At 41.9% G+C, this 20142-nt stretch overlaps 1 protein-coding gene across 2 annotated transcripts; it reads right to left on the reverse strand.

Annotated features, from left to right (window-relative positions):
• Positions 1 to 6548: 6548 nt before the first annotated feature.
• On the reverse strand, positions 6549 to 9186 carry TAF7 (TATA-box binding protein associated factor 7). 2 transcript variants are annotated; one of them, XM_027774844.1, is made up of 2 exons: positions 8856 to 9186; positions 6549 to 8147 (listed from the first exon to the last, which is right to left on the reverse strand). In XM_027774844.1, exon 2 carries the CDS (start codon positions 8084 to 8086, stop codon positions 7037 to 7039), a length of 1050 nt encoding a protein of 349 aa, XP_027630645.1. In that variant the 5' UTR covers positions 8087 to 8147; positions 8856 to 9186; the 3' UTR covers positions 6549 to 7036. The 2 variants fall into 2 exon arrangements, with proteins under 2 accessions (XP_027630645.1, XP_006156291.1); XM_006156229.3 differs by having other exon boundaries at positions 6549 to 8150.
• Positions 9187 to 20142: the final 10956 nt, after the last annotated feature.

Consider the following 20142-nt stretch of genomic DNA (forward strand, 5'->3'; position numbering starts at 1 on the left):
GCCTCGGGCTGCCAGCGCCCCACCCTCCGCGAGCTGGGAAATAACCCCCGACCAAGACCCGCACGTGCTCCATAGTCACACCCGGGGCTGCCTCGCCATTTCTTGGCGTTTGTGGCCAGAGGCCATGGACGCCACTATTGGTGGAGGGAGAATTGCTTTCCTATTCTCGCCATTTCTTGGTGATTATGGCCAGAGGCCATGGACGCCACTATTGGTGGAGGGAGAATTGCCTTCCTATTCGATCAGATTTTTTTTTTTTTTTGGAGAGGTTTTTGCTACAGGGCACGTGCACTCGCCAGAAAGACACAGAGACAGAGAGACAGAAAGCGAGAAATCACCCCCCAGGGGGGGATCAATCTCTTCTCCTCCATTCTCTTCTCGGGATCTTGGGCACATACGCACAGGCACCCGGCATGAGTTTTAAGCCACAAGGTCCCGGACACTAACCGCCGTCAACTACGTGGGAGTCCAGCGACACAGCCATTACGCTAACTGCTGGTCCTGCGGCCAGATTTTTTTACTTAGCAAACAAAATAGGAGATGCTCTCAGTTGACCAAGCCTGAGAGTGAGAATATCTCCTGTTTTGTTTTGAATCAAGGGGTCTAAAAAAATGTAACTTTAAAATAGAAAACAGAAGGGCTTGATTCTGGCACAGAGGTAAACCAGGGGTATCTTAGAGGCAATTGTACACAAAAAGGACTGGAACCATGGAACCATGGTCGACCATGTGGGAGTATCCAGTGTCTTAACCACCATGCCACCAGCTGGTCCCAGGAATAGCATATTCTAATACTCATTATGGAAGCCTTATCAAATTATCTAGATATACATTCAGTATTTGAAGGGCTACCTTTTACATGTCTACTAATAATATCTGACTCATTTTTTAAAAACACACTGGATCTATCAAGACAATCAAGTCTTTTCCATTGTGTTCATTTATACATTTCTGAGAAACCAAATTAGTAATCATCTCAGGAATTAGACTTGGAACTTTTCTCTTTTTTTCGAGAGGTTTTCGCTATAGGGCGCGTACGCTCGCCAGACACAGAGAGAAACATAGAGACAGAAAGCAGGAAATCACCCCCCAGGGGGGATGGCCACACCGCAATCCCTTCTCTGCCATTCTCCTCTCGGGATCTTAGGCATGCACGCACACACACCTGGTTTGAGTTTTAAGCCACCAAGTCCGGGAAGCGAACCGTGGTCGACTACGTGGGAGTCCAGCGACATAGCCATTACGCTAACTGCTGGTTCCCCATTTATAATAGTCATTTTAAAAACTGATAAAAGCAACCTTATTTTTGGTTGAACATATATGAAAACCATGAATAAAATGTAGTTGAGTGCTGACTATTTTCAAGGCATTGTTAGGTATTATATCACTGCACTAAGTACTAAATAGATGGAAATTATTTATTTTTAAAGAAGTATTTATTTATTATTATTATTCAGTTTTACCAGAGAGAGAGAGAAAGCCCCCAGGTCTTTAATTTGAACCATGGTCTGAGATTCGAATTATGGTCAGCACCCCAACCATACCACTGCTTAGAATATTTACATAATATATTAAGTAGGCCTTGTTACAGTCACCTAATACATATTAGAATCTTCTGAAGCCTCTCAAAGGGTTAAGTCTAAACATTGAATGCCAAATGAAACAGCTATACATTATCCAGAGACTTAGAAATAGTCTGGACCATTATGTGTACTCCCACTATCATAGCTGAATAAACGTGAGAAAGCCCAAGGCATTCTGAGTCCAGCGACATGGAATATAGTCTGCATTACCATCTCATTATGGAGAGCGCCTCAAACACAAAATTGTTACTGTAAAGGTGTTAGTTACCTCAGTGGCACTGAAAAACTTTTACATTTTTTATCTTCCATATAAAAAAGTGGGTTAGGTGCTACATGTCTTAACCACCATGCCACCAGCTGGTCCCAGGAATAGCATATTCTAATACTCATTATGGAAGCCTTATCAAATTATCTAGATATACATTCAGTATTTGAAGGGCTACCTTTTACATGTCTACTAATAATATCTGACTCATTTTTTAAAAACACACTGGATCTATCAAGACAATCAAGTCTTTTCCATTGTGTTCATTTATACATTTCTGAGAAACCAAATTAGTAATCATCTCAGGAATTAGACTTGGAACTTTTCTCTTTTTTTCGAGAGGTTTTCGCTATAGGGCGCGTACGCTCGCCAGACACAGAGAGAAACATAGAGACAGAAAGCAGGAAATCACCCCCCAGGGGGGATGGCCACACCGCAATCCCTTCTCTGCCATTCTCCTCTCGGGATCTTAGGCATGCACGCACACACACCTGGTTTGAGTTTTAAGCCACCAAGTCCGGGAAGCGAACCGTGGTCGACTACGTGGGAGTCCAGCGACATAGCCATTACGCTAACTGCTGGTTCCCCATTTATAATAGTCATTTTAAAAACTGATAAAAGCAACCTTATTTTTGGTTGAACATATATGAAAACCATGAATAAAATGTAGTTGAGTGCTGACTATTTTCAAGGCATTGTTAGGTATTATATCACTGCACTAAGTACTAAATAGATGGAAATTATTTATTTTTAAAGAAGTATTTATTTATTATTATTATTCAGTTTTACCAGAGAGAGAGAGAAAGCCCCCAGGTCTTTAATTTGAACCATGGTCTGAGATTCGAATTATGGTCAGCACCCCAACCATACCACTGCTTAGAATATTTACATAATATATTAAGTAGGCCTTGTTACAGTCACCTAATACATATTAGAATCTTCTGAAGCCTCTCAAAGGGTTAAGTCTAAACATTGAATGCCAAATGAAACAGCTATACATTATCCAGAGACTTAGAAATAGTCTGGACCATTATGTGTACTCCCACTATCATAGCTGAATAAACGTGAGAAAGCCCAAGGCATTCTGAGTCCAGCGACATGGAATATAGTCTGCATTACCATCTCATTATGGAGAGCGCCTCAAACACAAAATTGTTACTGTAAAGGTGTTAGTTACCTCAGTGGCACTGAAAAACTTTTACATTTTTTATCTTCCATATAAAAAAGTGGGTTAGGTGCTACATTGCTATTTTATATCTTTTGGCTGTATGAACACTGGACCCCCCCCACCCCCGTGCTACAGTTCATACTGCGCACTCACTTCCTTTTTTTTTTTTTTTGGAGAGATTTTCGCTATAGGGCACGTGTGCTCGCCAGAAAGACAGAGAGACAGAAAGCGAGAAATCACCCCCCAGGGCGGATGTCCACACCACAGTCCCCTCTCCTCCATTCTCCTCTTGGGATCTTGGGCACACACGCACACATGCCCAGCGTGTTTAAGCCACTGGGTCCAGGACTCAAACCATGGTCAACTATATGGGAGTCCAGCGACATAGCCATTATGCTAACTGCTGGTCCCTCACTTCCTATCTTTAAGCACTGTTTTCTTCACCTTGTCTCTCTGATCAAGAATACACAGATGCTCCCAATTGACACCAACATCAAATATTGAATCTTGAACTTAGAGTTGAAGGCTCTTGGACCAGCAGGTGACATAGTGGTTAAGGCTCTGGATTCCACATGGCTCTGTGGAACAAGTCCCAGACTGGGTGTGTATGTGTGTACCCAAAGTCCTGACAGAATGGAGAAGGTATTGCAGCATGGCCATCCCCCAGGGGGTGATTTTTTACTTCCCCCCTCTCTCTCCAATGCACACACACACACACCCTATGGCAAAAATCTAAAAAAAAAAAAAAAAAAAAAAAAAAAAAAAAGTTGAAGTCTTTCCATCTTTCTACTGTACCTACTCTTAACTCTGCTTATCTTTTTAAATGGCCTCTATGCACATAGACTATATATTTGCGCAAAATAAATCACCCTCAAATTTAGTGGCATTTAAAACAGGTATGGGGACCAGCAGTTGGTGTAATGGCTATGTCACTGGACTCCCATGTAGTTGATCATGGTTCAAGTTGCTTCAGACCTGGTGGCTTAAACTCATGGCAGGCACGTGTGCATGTGTACCCAAGATCCCGAGAGGAGAATGGAGGAAAGGGATTGTGGTGTGGCCATCCCCCCAGAAAATGATTTCTTGCTTTCTGTCTCTCACTTTCTGGTGAGCGTATATGCCCTATACCAAAAACCTCTCAAAACAATAGGGTATGCACCAGTTTCTGTGGGCCTTAAATTCCAGAGCTTTCTCTCTGGATCTGAAGACCTGATTTTGAGGCCACTCTCACATTTTAGATCACACTGTATATTTTTACAGGTGCACTCCACTCTCACGTAGCAAAAACCTCAATACTGGGAACCAGCAGTTAGCGTAATGGTTATGTCGCTGGACTCTCACGTAGTCGACCACGGTTCGTGTCCTGGACCCGGTGGCTTAAAACTCACGCTGGGCATGTGTGCATGTGTACCCAAGATCCCGAGAGGAGAATGGAGGAGAAGGGATTGCGGCGTGACCATCCCCCCTGGGGGGTGATTTCTCGCTTTCTGTCCCTATGTCTCTCTCTGTCTGGCGAGCGCACGTGCCCTATAGCAAAAATCTCTCAAAAAAAAAACAAACCTCAATACTTATCTACTGCTGTATAATAAAGGACCCAAAGATAAAATGGTATAAAATAGTAACACTTACATGTCACATAGTTTCTATGGAACAGGAATGCAGGAACAGTTTTGCTGGGTATTTCTAACATGAAGGTGTGGCCCGAGTTGCAGTCAAGATAGCAGCTGTGGGGGCCCACAGGTGAAATGGTCGTTAAGGTACTGGACTCCTACATGGCCGATCATAGACCTGGTGGCTGCTTTCTCACTTTCCCTCTTTCTGGTCAAATTAAATAATAATAAATAAAATAACTCTTTTTACAAAAAAAAAAAATTGTCAGTCATCCGAAACCCTGACTAGGGCTGGAAAATCTGATTCCAAGATGGTTCACTCATACAAATGGCAAGTTCTCTATTGACAAAGCATCTGTCACCACTTGGACCTTTCTATAGGTCTGATGGAATGTCCCCACATTGCGGCTGACTGCCCCTATAATGAATGACCCAAGAGAGGGCAAGGCAGTTAGTTGGAGTGGCCAGATAGGATCATCAAAATAAGGTCTGAACTCAAGCTTCAAGGACAAAAAGCCCACTTGAGAGTATCTGGACACTTTCAGAAAGAAACAAAGTGCTAAAGCTCTGCAGTAGGCAAGAACTTGGCATCTGAAGTATGGAAAGGCAGCCAGAGTGGTGCCATGTAGTAGTCTTCCCAGCCTGTTTTCACTGAGAAGTCTTACTAGAGGCCATATGTGGCATCTTCAAAAAGTTCATAGAAAATGTATTTTGAAAAGACTGCATAGATTTCAAAGTTTTTGCAACAAAACTTTTAGTTTTTAAAAATATCCTTGTGTATACATGAATATTCATTGCAATTTTCTAATAGCAAAAAAATGAAACACCTAAGTGACCAATCAATAGGGGCATATATAAAATTAAGGACAAAATCCCTATCATGAAAAACAGACCTACATATGTTAAGGAATATTATCCATAAGTCTGAGTGAAGTTGCCTAAGTGTTTATACTTTTTGCCTCAAACTACATACATGTATTTCATTGTCCACCAAATGACCCATATCAAAACGTTAATAGTTTACCCTAGCAAATAGAAGAGGAATGACTTTAACATAAAACCTCTGCATTTAAATCTTCAGTCTTTTATTTGAGAATACTAATTTGAAAAACTTCCTTGAAACTTGTTCATGAACCCAGAAAGAGTAAAAACTGTAGTTTACACACTGATGGAGCTGTGAGAAAAGTGAATCTTTTATGGTAACGAGATTTACTTGAAAAGAAATGGACCCCAACCTTCAGTTGCCTCTTTAGTGTAATATAAAGTTAGTCTCCATTATGGAGTAATTTTATTTTACGTACATGGGCATACATGCTAGAGACAAAGAAGCCCCTTCAACAAGGTGGTAATAGCCTGGGTCAGCAGGTGGCATGGTGGTTAAGGTACTGGATCCCACTTGGCTGATCACACAGCCCAAGTCCCAGATCCAATGACTTTACAGAGTACACCAGAAGCATGTGCATGCATGCCTGAAATCCCAAGACTGGAGAGGGGATGTAGCATGGCTATCCTCCCAGGAGGTGGGGGTGGGTTCTCACTTTCCCTGTCTTTCTCCTGTGCTTTGCACTATGGCAAAAATTTAAAAATTCTTAAAAAGGCACACATAGACCTTCAACTACAAAAATAAAGCTCTATGTATGTTTCCCAATCTCTACACGGAGCAGATGGCCTGAAATCTTACTATAAAGAAGACATTTTCCAATTTATTTGCCCTCGCTGACCACAGTTCGGGTCCCGGAACTGGTGCCTTGCTTTCTCACTTTTGCACTCTCTCTGGTCAATCTAATAAAATAAAATAAAAGCCAACAGCTTTACCTGCAAAACAGGATCAAATTGCTCAAGTGATTAAATTCCACTAAGAAACCAACTCACAAGAGGAACTGACTCCCACTACCCATGAAAGAAAAAGAAACAGTATGGTGTGAAAATTAGTTGCTTTTATTTATTGTGTTAGAAACAACTTTACAAAATTATTTTCATCTCTACATGTAGGAAATTATTTGGAACAGGTGAAAAAATACTACTACGTGAAAAAACATGCTAACTTGCCTCACTACTTCTAGACTAGATTCTTCTTGTTCATTTCAGATGTCATCACAGAGCAGCACAGCAGCTTCTGGCAAATGGAGAAAAACAGCAAAGTCCTGTAGTGATGCTATAATTATTAAAGTTGAACTGTTCATTCCACTAATCTTACAACTTTCCTACAATCATTTTTCTGGCTATACAATCCTATTTCTCATAGAATGAATACCTAGCAAAGTGTTCTGAAAAACAAGTAAGATAACTCAATAGAACTTTCAGCATTAAAGAGAACAGGCACTACTGCAAGGTCTTAATATCCAGTCCAAATGATGAAACCAAGGTTTGCTGACCACTCTGAGGACTGAAATATTTAAGTATTGAAGCTCTCACTTCTCTAGGAGTGATTCTAGCTCTTCTTGCAAAGAGCTGAGCTGCTCCTTTTCTCGGTCTTCCTTTTGTTTGAGCTCATCTAGCGCAGCCTGGAACCTGTTCTTAAGAGCCAGGTTTTCTACTTTCTTGATGAGATCCTCCTGTCGTTTGGCCCTGTCCTGGGTCTCTTGGAGCTTGCCTTTCATGTTGTCAATCTGTTTCTTAATTCCCACAACCAGCTGGTTGTTTCTTTCATTTTCTTGGTGCTGTTCATCTGATTCATTTAGCTTCTCCCGTAGCTGTCTCTCCAGATCTTCCTCAGTGTCAATGATGTTTATATCTTCTTCATCTTGATGCTGTGTCTCATCTTCATCTTCACTGCTACTGCTGAGGTCATTGAATATCTCTCGAAGCTCATCATGTTCTAAGGAGTCATGGCCCTGCCTATGACCAGCCATTCCAGGAGAAGAGATATCAAGGCCCTGATTTTCTGTTTCTTTTGTTTCATCTTCAGCAATTATTTCCCAACGAGCAATGACAGCCTCCGCATCTGTACTCAACAGCCGTTTCACTTCTTTTTCCACATCTGGAGATTCAATATACTTCTTTTTGGCTGTCTTCCGGAACCTTCTCTTTCTCACATTTTTTAGAGGCAGAGTAATTCCATGGTTCCAGATAAACTTTTTCTCTTTGTCCTTGTCCTTCTTCTTGCTTGCTTTGGGATCAGCAGAAGCAACAGGCTCTTCCACAGGGGGATAGAGATCACCATCAACTGTGGCTACAAGCATCTGACAGATATCAGCTGTCTTGTAAAAGGTCTTCTTATCAACAGTTTTCAAGCTTTCCATAACACAGGGCAGATCTACCAACTTTGAGGCCAAAGGGACCCGGTCAACTCTGACGATTCCATGACGCCCATCAGGGTGTAACTCAATGGTCAGTCTGTCCTTCATGTTGACATGACCAGACTGTACTGCCCTCCTCACAGTAGCAGCATATTCTGGAGGCAGACGTAAGATAAACTGGCTCTCTAGTTCATGAGGTGCATCGTCTTTGCTCTTACTCATCTTTATTTCTTTGAAACTTGCTTCTCTTCTAATCAACACTTGTTGCACTAAAAAGTTTCAGCTACTGCAACAATTAAGAAGAACAAGTTATTACTAATGGAAATCTATGATTACAAGGAGTTCTAAGTAGAACGGTAGACAAGCGTCTATTCGGTCTTAATTTTTAATTAAGCCCCAAGTCTTTTTCTCTGAGTATGCTGTGAGTGAATACCAGTCGTTACTAACACAATGGCTATTTTTTTTTTTTTGAGAGGTTTTTGGTACAGGGCGCTTGCGCTCGCCAGAAAGACAGAGATGGAGACAGAAAGCGAGAAATCAACCCCCAAGGGGGGATGGTCAATCCACGCCACAATCCCTTTTCCTCCATTCTCCTCTCTGGACCTTGCAAACGCACGCACACGCACCCGGCTTGAGCTTAAGCCACCAGGTACAGGACTCGAACCGCGACATGGGAGCGCAGCGACACAGCCATTACGCCAACTGCTGGTCCCCACAGCGGCTTATTCCAACAAAGCGGCTTCTTCGCAGATCTTAAGTTCCTTTACCTGTATTAACTATATTGGATGTAATGTCAAGTCCCCAGCTCTAGAGGCCGCTGTCGGACCAAGCCCAGGCAACCTAGCTAGCGAGCAGGAAAGCAAATGGCGGCTCCTGCGGAAAGACTTTCGCACAGAAATGCTCAGAAAACACTCCCAATCCACAAACTCTCCCGCGAAAAAGATATTTTAAAATTCTGGCTTAGTGAAGTCTTTTCGCATCGGGTACTTACAATTCAGTGACGAGTGTAAATTCAGTTTCTCCAGGACGGAGCGAACGGAAGTGGAAGCCTCTCGGAGCAACGTGGCGTGAAGCCGAGCGACTCTTTCACGTTTCCTTTTTCCTTCCTGCCGCTTGGCCAAGTGATCAGCTTCTGGTTACCACTGGAACGGTCTAGGATGAACAGCGCGAAGTCTCGCCGAGACCCGCCGCTTGGAGGACCAGGTGCCGCAGCTCCCAAACGCCGCAGCTCCTCACGCCTCGGTCTGAGCCGCAGATAAAGAACCGGAGGAAGTACTACGTCACTGGGAGGCGCGGCGCGGAGCCAGGAGGGAAGCAGCAGTGAGTGACGGCTCGCCCAGGCGGAAGTAGGAGCTGCTTCCGCGCGCGCAGGCGCAGTAGCTCAATTACGCTTGCCTGGCGCGATTCGTGTTCTCGCGAGAACTTCTCTGAGCGTTTAAGCCGGCGGTATTTTGTGAAGAGCAATTGGTTCGCACGGTTTAGAGATAATGGTTGGAGAAAGGCCCAGACCCGCCCCCTGTTGACTCAGCACTTTTACGGGATCTGAGTGGGGCGGTAAAGTTGCTGGGTTACCAGGTGGTTACCGAGATAAGGGCGTCCTTCTAAAAGGCGCTTTTGTTTCTAAAAATATGTCGGTTGTTCCCAATGTGGTGCCAATACAAGAATTTCTAACTAACAATATAATGGATTATTAAAGTACCCAAATCGGTGGAGTATAGATGACATGTTTCCCACTATATAATTCTAAGTCTGTATTTTGTTATCATGACAATGCTCGGAGGGGAACTGATTATCTCTGTATTGGAGAACTCCAAGGAACGGGTGATTTTTTTTTCTTAGTGTGCTTAACATAGATACAAATGAAACAAAGTGTTCTTCCGAGTCACAGGTTTATTTATGAATGAATAGTTTGATAACCAGATGGCTTGAATAAAGAAGCATATAATTGGGATAGTATTCCCTGTCTTTCACATGCCAGTGATTTTTAAATTACTTTGTTTTTGTTTTTTTTTTCACTCTGCCTCTACTGTTTTATTGTTTATAGCTTCTGTGGATAGACAGGTATTCATCCCTATGGATTTACAGCGTTTTTCACGTGACTAAATTTCCAATTATTTATGTTAATTTCAATTTATTTTTTTAATAGGATCCGTTTGGTAGAACATCAAAGCAATTTAGTGTTAAATGTGTATCCGCCAGAATATTATTAACTGTACCTAAATTTAAGAGAACTCTCTTAAAATTGGATTAGCATTTCCAAATTTCAATTAAATTTCTTTGTGTACTACTTTCCTTTTTTTTTAATTTTATTTACTCATTCTTTTTTTTTTTTTTTTTAATCTTGACCAGAGAGACACATACACGCATAGAGGAGAGAGAGAGAGAGAAAGTGAGAAAGGAAGCCACCAGGTCCAGGACTAGAACCGTGGTCAGCCATGTGGGAATATCCAGTGCCTTAACCACCATGCCACCTGCTGGCCCCATGTGTACTACTTTCTTATCTCAGATTAAAAGCTCCATGAGAGGAATCTTTTCTGCCTTGTTCATTATGTCTCAGTGCCTACTACCTACCTAGTGAAACAATTGATCAATCTAGAAAGAGCATGAATGTAACCTAATTCCTATAATTTGTGAGAGAAAATACATTTTACATCACTTTTTAAAAAACAATTACCTACTCAGTTTTATTTATTATTATTGTTGTTTTTTTTTTTTTAATTTGACCAGAAATAGAGAGGGAAAGTGAGAAAGCAAGCCACCAGATCCAGGACTTGAACTATGGTCACCCATATGAGAGTCCAGTGCCTTAACTGCCTTAACTGTTGCAGAAAACCAGCCCCTAAAGACTGGAAAGCAGCACTTGAAGAACATAGGAGGATTGTTCATTATGCCAGCCAGTGAGCCTGGAGGAGTTAACACTCAAAATCTCTGCCCTGACTGGGGGTTGGACAGTCTTTTATGGGGGATTTGGGGAACTGGAGGTCTTGGGGTGAGGATTGGGCTCAGATCCTACCCTACACCAGGTCAAAGGGAGGAATCAGAGAAGCAGGAAATCTTAATCTATTCAAGGTATCAATCCCTTCAGGGTACTAATCCATTCAAGGTACTAACCCACCCAAGGTTTTCAGATTACCCTGTAGCTCCAGGGAGGGGCAGTAAATTTGCTCAAGGGCAGAACCCTTAGCTATCAGCCCTGAGTTATTAGTCATAAGAATTTTTTTCTTTCCTTTTTTCTTTCTTTTAAATTTTTTGGAGAGGTTTTTTGCTATAGGTCGTGTGTGCTCATCAAAAAGACAAAGAAAGAGACAGTGAGAAATAACCCTCCAGGGGGATGGCCACACCACAATCCCTTCTTTATTCTCCTCTCAGGATCTTGGGCATGCACAAACATGCACCCCACATGAGTTTAAGCCACTGGGTCCAGGGCTCAAACCATAGTTGACTACATGGGAGTCCAGTGACATAGCTATTATGCCAATTGCTGGTCATTGGAATTTAACAGCTTATAATGGAGATGCTCCTCCAAGATCGAGTTGCTCTCCAAGATGGAGTCTTGCCTGCTTCTTAACTACCATGTTACTGCTGGCCCAACATTGTACATCTTGAGAGAATATTTAGCAGGGCCCGCAAGTGGTATGGTAGATAAGGGCACTGGATTCCCATGTGGCTGAACTCGGTTTGAGTTTCAGACCTGGTGGCTTGCTTTCTCATTTTCCTGCTCTCTGTCTTTCTCTGGTCAAACTGGAAAATACTAATAATAAGTAATCTTTTTTTTTTTAAAGCATGATCTTAAAAAAAATAAATAAAAGAGAGAGAGAGAGAGCAGTTAGTGGGTCAGCAAGTGGCATGGTGGTTTAAGGTGCTGAACTCCTAAGTGCCTGACCATGGTTCAAGTCCTGGACCTAGTGGTTTGCTCGCTCACTTTCCCTCTCTCTCTCTCTCTCACTCTGTCCCTCTCTGGTCAAATTATAAATAAATAAATAAATAAATAAATAAATAAATAAATAAATAAATAAAGTTAAATAAGATAATTCTTAAAAAAAGAATTTAGCATTCTTTCCTTCTCTCAGGACAATGCCAATTATTGTGAGGCAGGGAAGATATACTAGTAGTATGCGTGAATGTGGTTTCAGTAGTTAATGATGCTGTATCATAGGAGGAAATTAAAATTTCCAGTTTGTTATTTTGTGTTCATTTTAAAGGAAAAATTAAGCCCTTACTGACAACTGTGCATTCTCTTTGTTCTACAATGTCTTGAAGAATATTAACTAATTTCTTTATAATTTGTAGAATGATCTATTTCCCTTTTTTTTTTTTTAAGAACTATTGTATTTATTTATTTTAATTTGACCAGAGAAAGAGAGAGAAGGAAAGTGAGAAACCAAACCACCAGATCTGGGACTTAAACTGCAGTTGGCCATGTGGGAGTTCAGCACCCTTAACCACCATACCACCTGCCGGCACCTATTTTCTTTTTTTAAAAGATGTAATTGTTTCCATAGTTCCTTAATTATATGTGGTTTTACTTATCTTATAGTTAGAAGAGTTTATCATGCTAACCTCTCCATAGCGCTTTATTTAACCATATAAAATGTGACGTCATGTTTGTATGTGAAAATAGTCCAAATATTACTTTGCATTTTTATTCCCTATAAGGGTTTGGGGGTTTTTGCTTGTTTTGTTTTGGTTTTGCTTTTGGTTTTTTGTTGTTGTTGTTTTGTTTTGATTTTTGCCAGAGAGATTGGAACAAGGTACTCTTTGAGTATTCACATTGTCACGTAAGGATTCTCATTCATGGTAGATACCTGTTCGAACATAGATCTAATCACTGTCTCGAATGTTTACACTCATGTATGTGGCACAGAGAATTTTTATTCTGAGTGCGCTATTTGTAACCCAAAGGGATTTTGTGGCTGTCTCACCCATCAGATACGGTGTGGCTGTGGAGACGTGTCTGGAGTAAGATGGCATGGTGAAATGGTCCATTGGCAGTTGAGAGTAAAGACTCTCTTTAGAAAAAAAAAAAGGGTAAAGACTTTCTTTAGCCATCAGCATCAAATTGGGCATCCTCCCAAACAATATACAGTTTCTTATATAGATATACTGACTCAGAGGATATTTTTCTAGGATGTATTCATCACATCCACACACTTTTAAAATATACTTGCCCTGATATTCCAAAATGCAGAGTTTTAGCTGTTCAGAGGACAACAATGTACTCTGAATTTTCTTCCAGATTGCCTCAGCAATGACTTGTTCTGGAACACAGTCATGGTTAATTCTCAGAGCATCCTTTTGTTTGTCATTATTTGGAGGAACTGTTACTCAGAACACCACTATTATTTGCTCTTTATCTAGTTTATTATATATATGCTTTGGCAGTTCTGGTGAAGATTCTACATTTGGAGGATAGACATACATTGCCTACTATGAGGTGAATTGAGAGCCTTAAGATCCACAGCTTCATTACAAACATTCACAACATTTCTTGGGAAGTCCTGTATTTTCTGGATCTTTAACCATATCGAATTCACACATTGTGGATCTTTTCTCCACAGTTGACTACTAGTTCAGTTACTTTTTTAAAAAGAGCTGAAAAAGCTGAAGGTCGCGAAGTCTTCTTGTTTCATCAAAAAAATTCTAAGGACCAGCAGTTAGGGTATGTTGCTGAACACCCATGTAGTCGAACGCGGTTCAAGTCCCGGACCCGGTGGCTTGAACTCAGGCCGGCCGTGTGTGCGTGCGTGCCCAAGATCCCAAGAGGAGAATGGAGAAGGGATTGCAGCGTGGCCATCCCCCCTCGGGCGTGATTTCTCACTTTCTGTCTCTCTGTCTGTCTCTGTCTCTCTGGCAGCACACACGCCCTGTAGCAAAAAACCTCTCAAAAAAAAAAATTCTTCCCTGTTTCTTGGGTAACACAAAATGTAAGAAGGTTCATCTTGAAGAAGTTGATGGAGAGGGTATTTTCCTGTCTCTCTAAATAGTTCCGGCGTTATAGTTATCAATGTAGCTTCACGGAGGCATTCTAAAGTCACTATTTTTTTAAATTATTTTAGTTATTTATCCACTCGTTTATTTATTTATTTTTTAATTTGATCAGAGAGAGACACAGAGAGAGGGAAAGTGAGAAAGCAAGCCACCAGGTCCGGGACTCGAACCGTAGTGGGCCATGTGGGAGTGTCCAGCACCTAAACCACCACGCCACCTGCTGGCCCCCTAAGTCACTATTATTTCGTATGGTAGTAAACTTTCCACGAGGACTCTTGGGGGCATCAAGTGGATGCACCATGGCTCCCCTGATGACGGCCCCGGGGGCGTTGTTCCGCTGCTTTGTAAGTCCTACGTGTAAAAGCTATGTTATGGAATCAGACGTATAGCTGGCCCAAAGCAGAAACGCTCCGAGCCAGCCGCATCCAGTCCCAGCCCCACAGGTAGTGGCGACTCTCTGCCGGTGCCCCTGCCCTGGCGCCCGCGGCGGCAGCGCCCCACCCCACCCTACCCCAAGCCCTGGAGGCCACAGAGGCAGGCCGGAACTGCAGCGTCCCTGTAATGTGCTTTAGCTAGTAAACTTTGAAGTGGAAGATTGTCAGAAGTAATTAATGATAGAAGTTTTGCTAAAGTATCCACATCTTTCAGTCCTACTCGTAAGCTTTTTTTTTTAGGGCTTGCACGCCCTCGCCAGAAAGAGAGAAAGCAAGAAATAACCCCCCAGGGGGGATGGCCATGCTGCAATCCCTTCTCCATTCTCCTCTTGGCGTTTTGGGCAGGCACGCACACACGACTCGAACCGCGCTTCACTACGTGGGAGTCCAGCGTGACATAGCCATTACACTAACTGCTGGTCCTGCTTAACACGTTTTCTAAATGCTATTTATTCCAGGTGATTGTATTAACTGGAAAACTACGGTTTTGCCACATCTTTATTATCTTAATATCTATTAATGAATTCAAGAGGGTTTTTTTTTTCCCCCTGCTCCATTAGATATACAGAAAAGATCTGAATTGGTGCAGGAATTGTTTTCCTGTGGTTGTTCAGCACAGTAACCAAAGATTTGTGGAGAGTAATAAATTCCATAGTGGGTAATAAGGCTTCCTGCCTGTGACAATCAGGCTACTGCTAATCTGTGTGTTTGAAAGTTCTACTTAGTAAACTTTTCAGTTCCTTAAAGGGCTACTTAAATTTTGGAGGTTAAAAAAAATTATGGGTTATAGGAAAAGTCCTGCTTCCTGTGTTAAAAATAGAAAATTATAGGAATGAGGAAATAGTAAACATCCCCCCAAGGCAAGCTTATGGACTGCTATATTACCATATTTTTAAAGAGAAAAGCAGATTAAAACTAAAAATACATTTTATACCACATAGGATGCTTTCCATAGGAAAAAAAAATAAAATCTAACATGCACTTGTTTAAGCAGTAAAAAAATCTGTCTCAAAAGCCAGGTAGATGAGCTGGCTTCATAGCCTGGTAGTTAAGGCTGCTGAACTCCCCCATGACCAACCAGGTATTCCAGTCCCAGACCTGGAGATTTGACAAAAGCAATAGCATGAATGCCCAAAATTCCAAAAAGGAAGAAGAGGTGAAAGAAGAGATTTCAGGGTGATCATCCCCCCAGGGAGTGCTTTCTTCTCTCCTCCCTCTCCCTTTGGTGAGTGCACAAGCTCTCTACCCAAAAACAAAAATAGTCTAGAGAAGCTTTGTCCAATAGAAATGTAATGTGAACACAAACATGAGCCACAGATGTGTATGTGTGTTATTTTTAATTGCCAGAGGTCTAGGTGTTCACCAGAGAGAGGGAGAACCCCACCCCCTGCTGTGGGCATGGCCATGCCACAATCCCTTCTCATTTCTCCATCCTGTTGGGATTTGGGGCACACCTATACACAGACCTGGTGTGGTTTTCAAGCTGCCAGGGCAGAATTCACACTACAGTTGACCATATGGGATCTGGCTGCCCTAACCACTATGGTACAAGGCCAGCCCATGGTTTTCTATTATTACTTATTTAATTTTATTTATTAGTAGTATTGTTTCTTTTATTTCTAAGGAGCCAGAGCATTATCACCACCTTGTTTCTTTTATTTAAAAAATTGGTATGGGCCATGTGCACTCACCAGAGGGAGACAGAGAGAGAGAGAGACAAAATGAGAAAGCAAACTTCTAGGTTCAGGACTTGAACTGTGCTAAGCCATGTGAGAGTTCTGTGCCCTAACCACCACACCACCTCCTGGCTCCTGTGCTTGTTTGTTTTTTTAATGTCAGAGAAAGCATTCCCGTCAGACAGACAGGCAGACAAAGCACCCCCAACAAGACTTTGTCATGCCACAATCCTTATTCCTCCATTTTTCCATCCCACCATCCTGGACACATGTTCACATGCCTGGCATGTTGCCTGTGGGCTGGGATTTGAATCTCAGCCAACCATGTGGGATCCACCCTCCTCTGCACAGCACTTAACCACTGTGCTATGGGGCTGGCCGCACAGATAGGATTTGAAATTATCTAGGGCTGAAATACTCACTTTGTAAGCTAAATAACGTGATTGAATGTATAAAAGAAAATGAAATTAAAAATATATTTCTTTCTTTTTTTGGAGAGATTTTTTTTGCTATAGGGCGTGTGCGCTCGCCAGACAGAGAGAGACATAGAGACAGAAAGCGAGAAATCACCCCCCGGGGGGATGGTCACACCGCAATCCCTTCTCCTCCATTCTCCTCTTGGGATCTTGGGCACTCACGCACATGCGCCCAGTGTGAGTTTTAAGCCACCGGGTCCGGGACATGAACCGCAGTCGACTACGTGGGAGTCCAGCGACATAGCCATTACGCTAACTGCTGGTTCCCTGAAATTAAAAATATTAAATCCCTAAAAAAAATTATCTAGTGACCACATTAAAATGGCAAAAAGGGGGTGAACAGGTGGCATAGAGATTAAAATGGCTGGATTCCATGCAGCTGACTCTGTGGTTTGAGTCCCGGACACGGAAGCTTGAAATTCACACCAGACATGTGAGCATGTGTGCCTAAAATCCCGAGAAGAGAGTGGAGGAGAAGGGATTGCAGCATGGTCATCACCCCAGGCGGAGGGGGAGAATTGATTTATCACTTTCCTTCTGTCTCTTTCTCTGTCCTCAGTGAGCACACGTGCCCTATAGCAAAAACTAAATAAATACCTAAATAAATAAATAAAATGGCCAAAAAAAAACCTATGCAAAATTAATTTCAATAATATCTAATCCAATATATCAAAAGTATTATAATTGCAACATTTAATACATATATTAACTTTATTCATTTACTTATTTTAATTTGACCAGAGAGTGACCGAGCAAGAGTAAGAGAGAGAGGAAAAGTGAGAAAGCAAGTCACCAGGTCCAGGACTGGAACTCAGTCGGCCATGTAGGAGTCTAGTGCTTTAACCACCATGCCACCTGCCAGCCCCCAAATTATTAATGATATACTTTATATTCTTATTTTGTACTAAATCTTCAAAATCTAGTGTGCGTTTTGGACATTCAGCATATCTTTTTGGATCGCCACATTTCAAGTGCTCCATGGCCACATGTACCTGGAGTTACTATACCGGACAGTGTAAGAAGTGTGAATGCCCCGGCATGTACAATCATGGCCTGGCGTGAATTGCTTTTACTAATTTTGAAGGATTAACATTTATTTATGTTTTCTCTGTTCTTTCAGCTCTGCCCACCTCTCCTTATAAATTTCCAAAGACTGTGGTCACATGTGCTGGCAGTCACCAGGGAACTTACTTCCTTGTCTGTGAGAGGTTGAGAAGGTGATTCTCCCTCAAAGACTGTTTTTCAATTTGATTGGCCACTTTGGGTCATGTGCCTACCCTTTCTCAGTGATATTTACCAGGGAAATACCCTGTGAATAGGTTCAGCTTCCTTTTAAATGTGTGAAGGGTGGACACTGAAACTGAAAAGAAGTGTTAGAAGAGAGAAAAGGGCTTAGGTATCACAACATAGTTGATTATTCTGGAATCATAAAAGTGTATATGTGGAGCAAGCAGGTGGTGTGGAGATTAAGGCAATTGGATCCCACATGGCTGACTCTGCTGTGAAAATCACAGGGGTTGGGGCCAGCAGGTGGTGTGGAGGTTAGGGCACTGGACTTGCACATGGTTGACCATGGCTCGAGTCCCAGACCTGGTGACTTACTTTCTCTCTCTCTCTGTCCATCCCTGGTAAATTAATGATAATAATAATAATAATAATAATAAATTTAATTTAATTAATATATTTTTTTAAAGTAAAGAAAATCACACTGGGTATGTGTGCATGCCCAAAATCCCAAGAGGAGAATGGAGAACAGATGGTGGCATGGCCACCCCCCCCGGGGGGGGTGATTTCTCACTTTCTCTCTTTCTCTCTCTGGTGAGAGAGTTTTACCCTATGGCAAAAACTAAAAACAAACAAAAAAGTATAAATATGTTGGAAAAGTATGAATAGGCATGAAATATAAATTCTTTGTATCATAATTATATAATGTGGGACCAGCAATTGGTGTAATGACTATGTCACTGGACTCCCATATAGTCAACCGTGGTTCAAGTCCTGGACCCAGTGGCTTACACTCACGCTGGGTACACGTTATGTGCATGCCTGAGAGCCTGAGAGGAAAATGGAGAAGGGATTGTGGCATGGCCATCCCCCCCAGGGAGTGATTTCTCACTTTCTGTCTCTCTGTTTCTCTCTGTCTTTCTGGTGAACACACATGCCCTATAGCAAAAACCTCTGCCAAAATATATAACTAACTAAATAAAAATAATTATACAATGCAAATTACTGATAATTTTACACTTTTATCAGTGTTTTCTACCTTTTTATAGTGAAAAGTTTTCACTTGTATTGTCAAATTTACACAAAAGCTTCTTTTTTATAATGTAAAATTTTTTTAATAGTGGATAATTTCATGGCTAGCAGGTGGTGTGTGGCAGTTAAGGTGCTGGACTCCTGTATGGTCGACCACAGATGGTTCAAGTCCCAAACCAGGCGACTTACTTTCTCACTTTCTCTTTCTCTGTCTCTCTCTGGTAAATTTTAAAAAATAATAATAATAAGTTAAATTAAATAATTATTTAAAATAAAACACAATGGGGGGGGCCAGCAGGTACAGTGGTTAAGGTGTTGAACTTCCACATGGCCAACCACGATTCAAGTCTCAGACCTGGTGGCTTACTTTCTCACTTTCCCTTTCTCTCTCTGTCACTTTCCCTTCCTCTCTCTCTCTCCTTGGTCAAAATTAAAATAATAAGAACAAATAAAGTAAGTAATTTTAAAAAAATGGCTAATTTATTGATGTAACTTTTTTTAAGGAAGAGAAGTTTCAATAATATATCTTCTTCAAAAGGAAATGTCAAAAGAGAATTGTTATTTTAAGTAGAATTTTAATAAATTAAACATTTCATTTAAATTTCGTGTGAAGGTTATTAAGATTTTGTCAAAAATAAATAATGATTTGCACCGTTTATACTAAAGCAGCTGGTATTCTACAGTAAGTCCCGGAAGTAAGGCGGTCTCTTGTAAGGACTGTCAATAAAATGCGGGAGATACCATCCCAGGCCTCTGGGTGCCGCTGTCCCCCAATCCCTGGTTAGAGTGAAACAAAGCAATCCAAGGGCGATTCGGACGCAGTGATCTCCCAAGGCTTTTGAGAAACGCACCAGTAGACTCCGCGCGCCCCGTCTCCCGCAATCTGTTCCACATCCCTTGGTCAGGAACGTTAGGATATTTAATGAGCCCGAGTGGCGCGCTGCCTTTTCTCTGGAGCACCCCTTCGTTATCCGGAAGCTGGGAGCAACCGAAGCGACGAGTATACGAGTATTCGGATCCGAGAAGCAGCCGGGAGAAGAGGAAGAGTGTCTCCCACGCAGGAGACGCGCGGAGCGCAGGAATCGCTGTTTCCCTTCCTCTTGTCTTTGTTCTATCTAGATAACTACGAATGTAGCAGGTGTTCTACGAGATCCGGAAGAGAATGCGAAAGGTTTAAATGTGGGGGATCTACGAAGATCTGGGTTTCGGTGACCAGATGGAACTACAGGTGAGTGCTGAGAAGCGTCTGTCGCCAGAGAAGAGAGCAGAGACAAGCGAGAATGACAGAATAGACCTCACAGATACGCCAAAGGAAGTCCCCAGGCTCTGTGAATTTTCCAATGAAAATCCTGTAGATGCTTACCGTATAAACGTATCCATCGTGGACATAAATAACATAATGGCTTCTAGCAATGATATTTTGGTTTGGAAATTCTGGGAAATAACTT

Source organism: Tupaia chinensis, unplaced genomic scaffold (assembly GCF_000334495.1).
Source record: "Tupaia chinensis unplaced genomic scaffold, TupChi_1.0 Scaffold000484_1, whole genome shotgun sequence".
Taxonomy (NCBI): Eukaryota; Metazoa; Chordata; class Mammalia; order Scandentia; family Tupaiidae; genus Tupaia; species Tupaia belangeri.

Coding starts and splice junctions, on each gene's coding strand:
- TAF7 (XM_027774844.1), bottom strand. CDS start 8,086: ATGAGTAAGAGCAAAGACGATGCACCTCATGAACTAGAGAGCCAGTTT.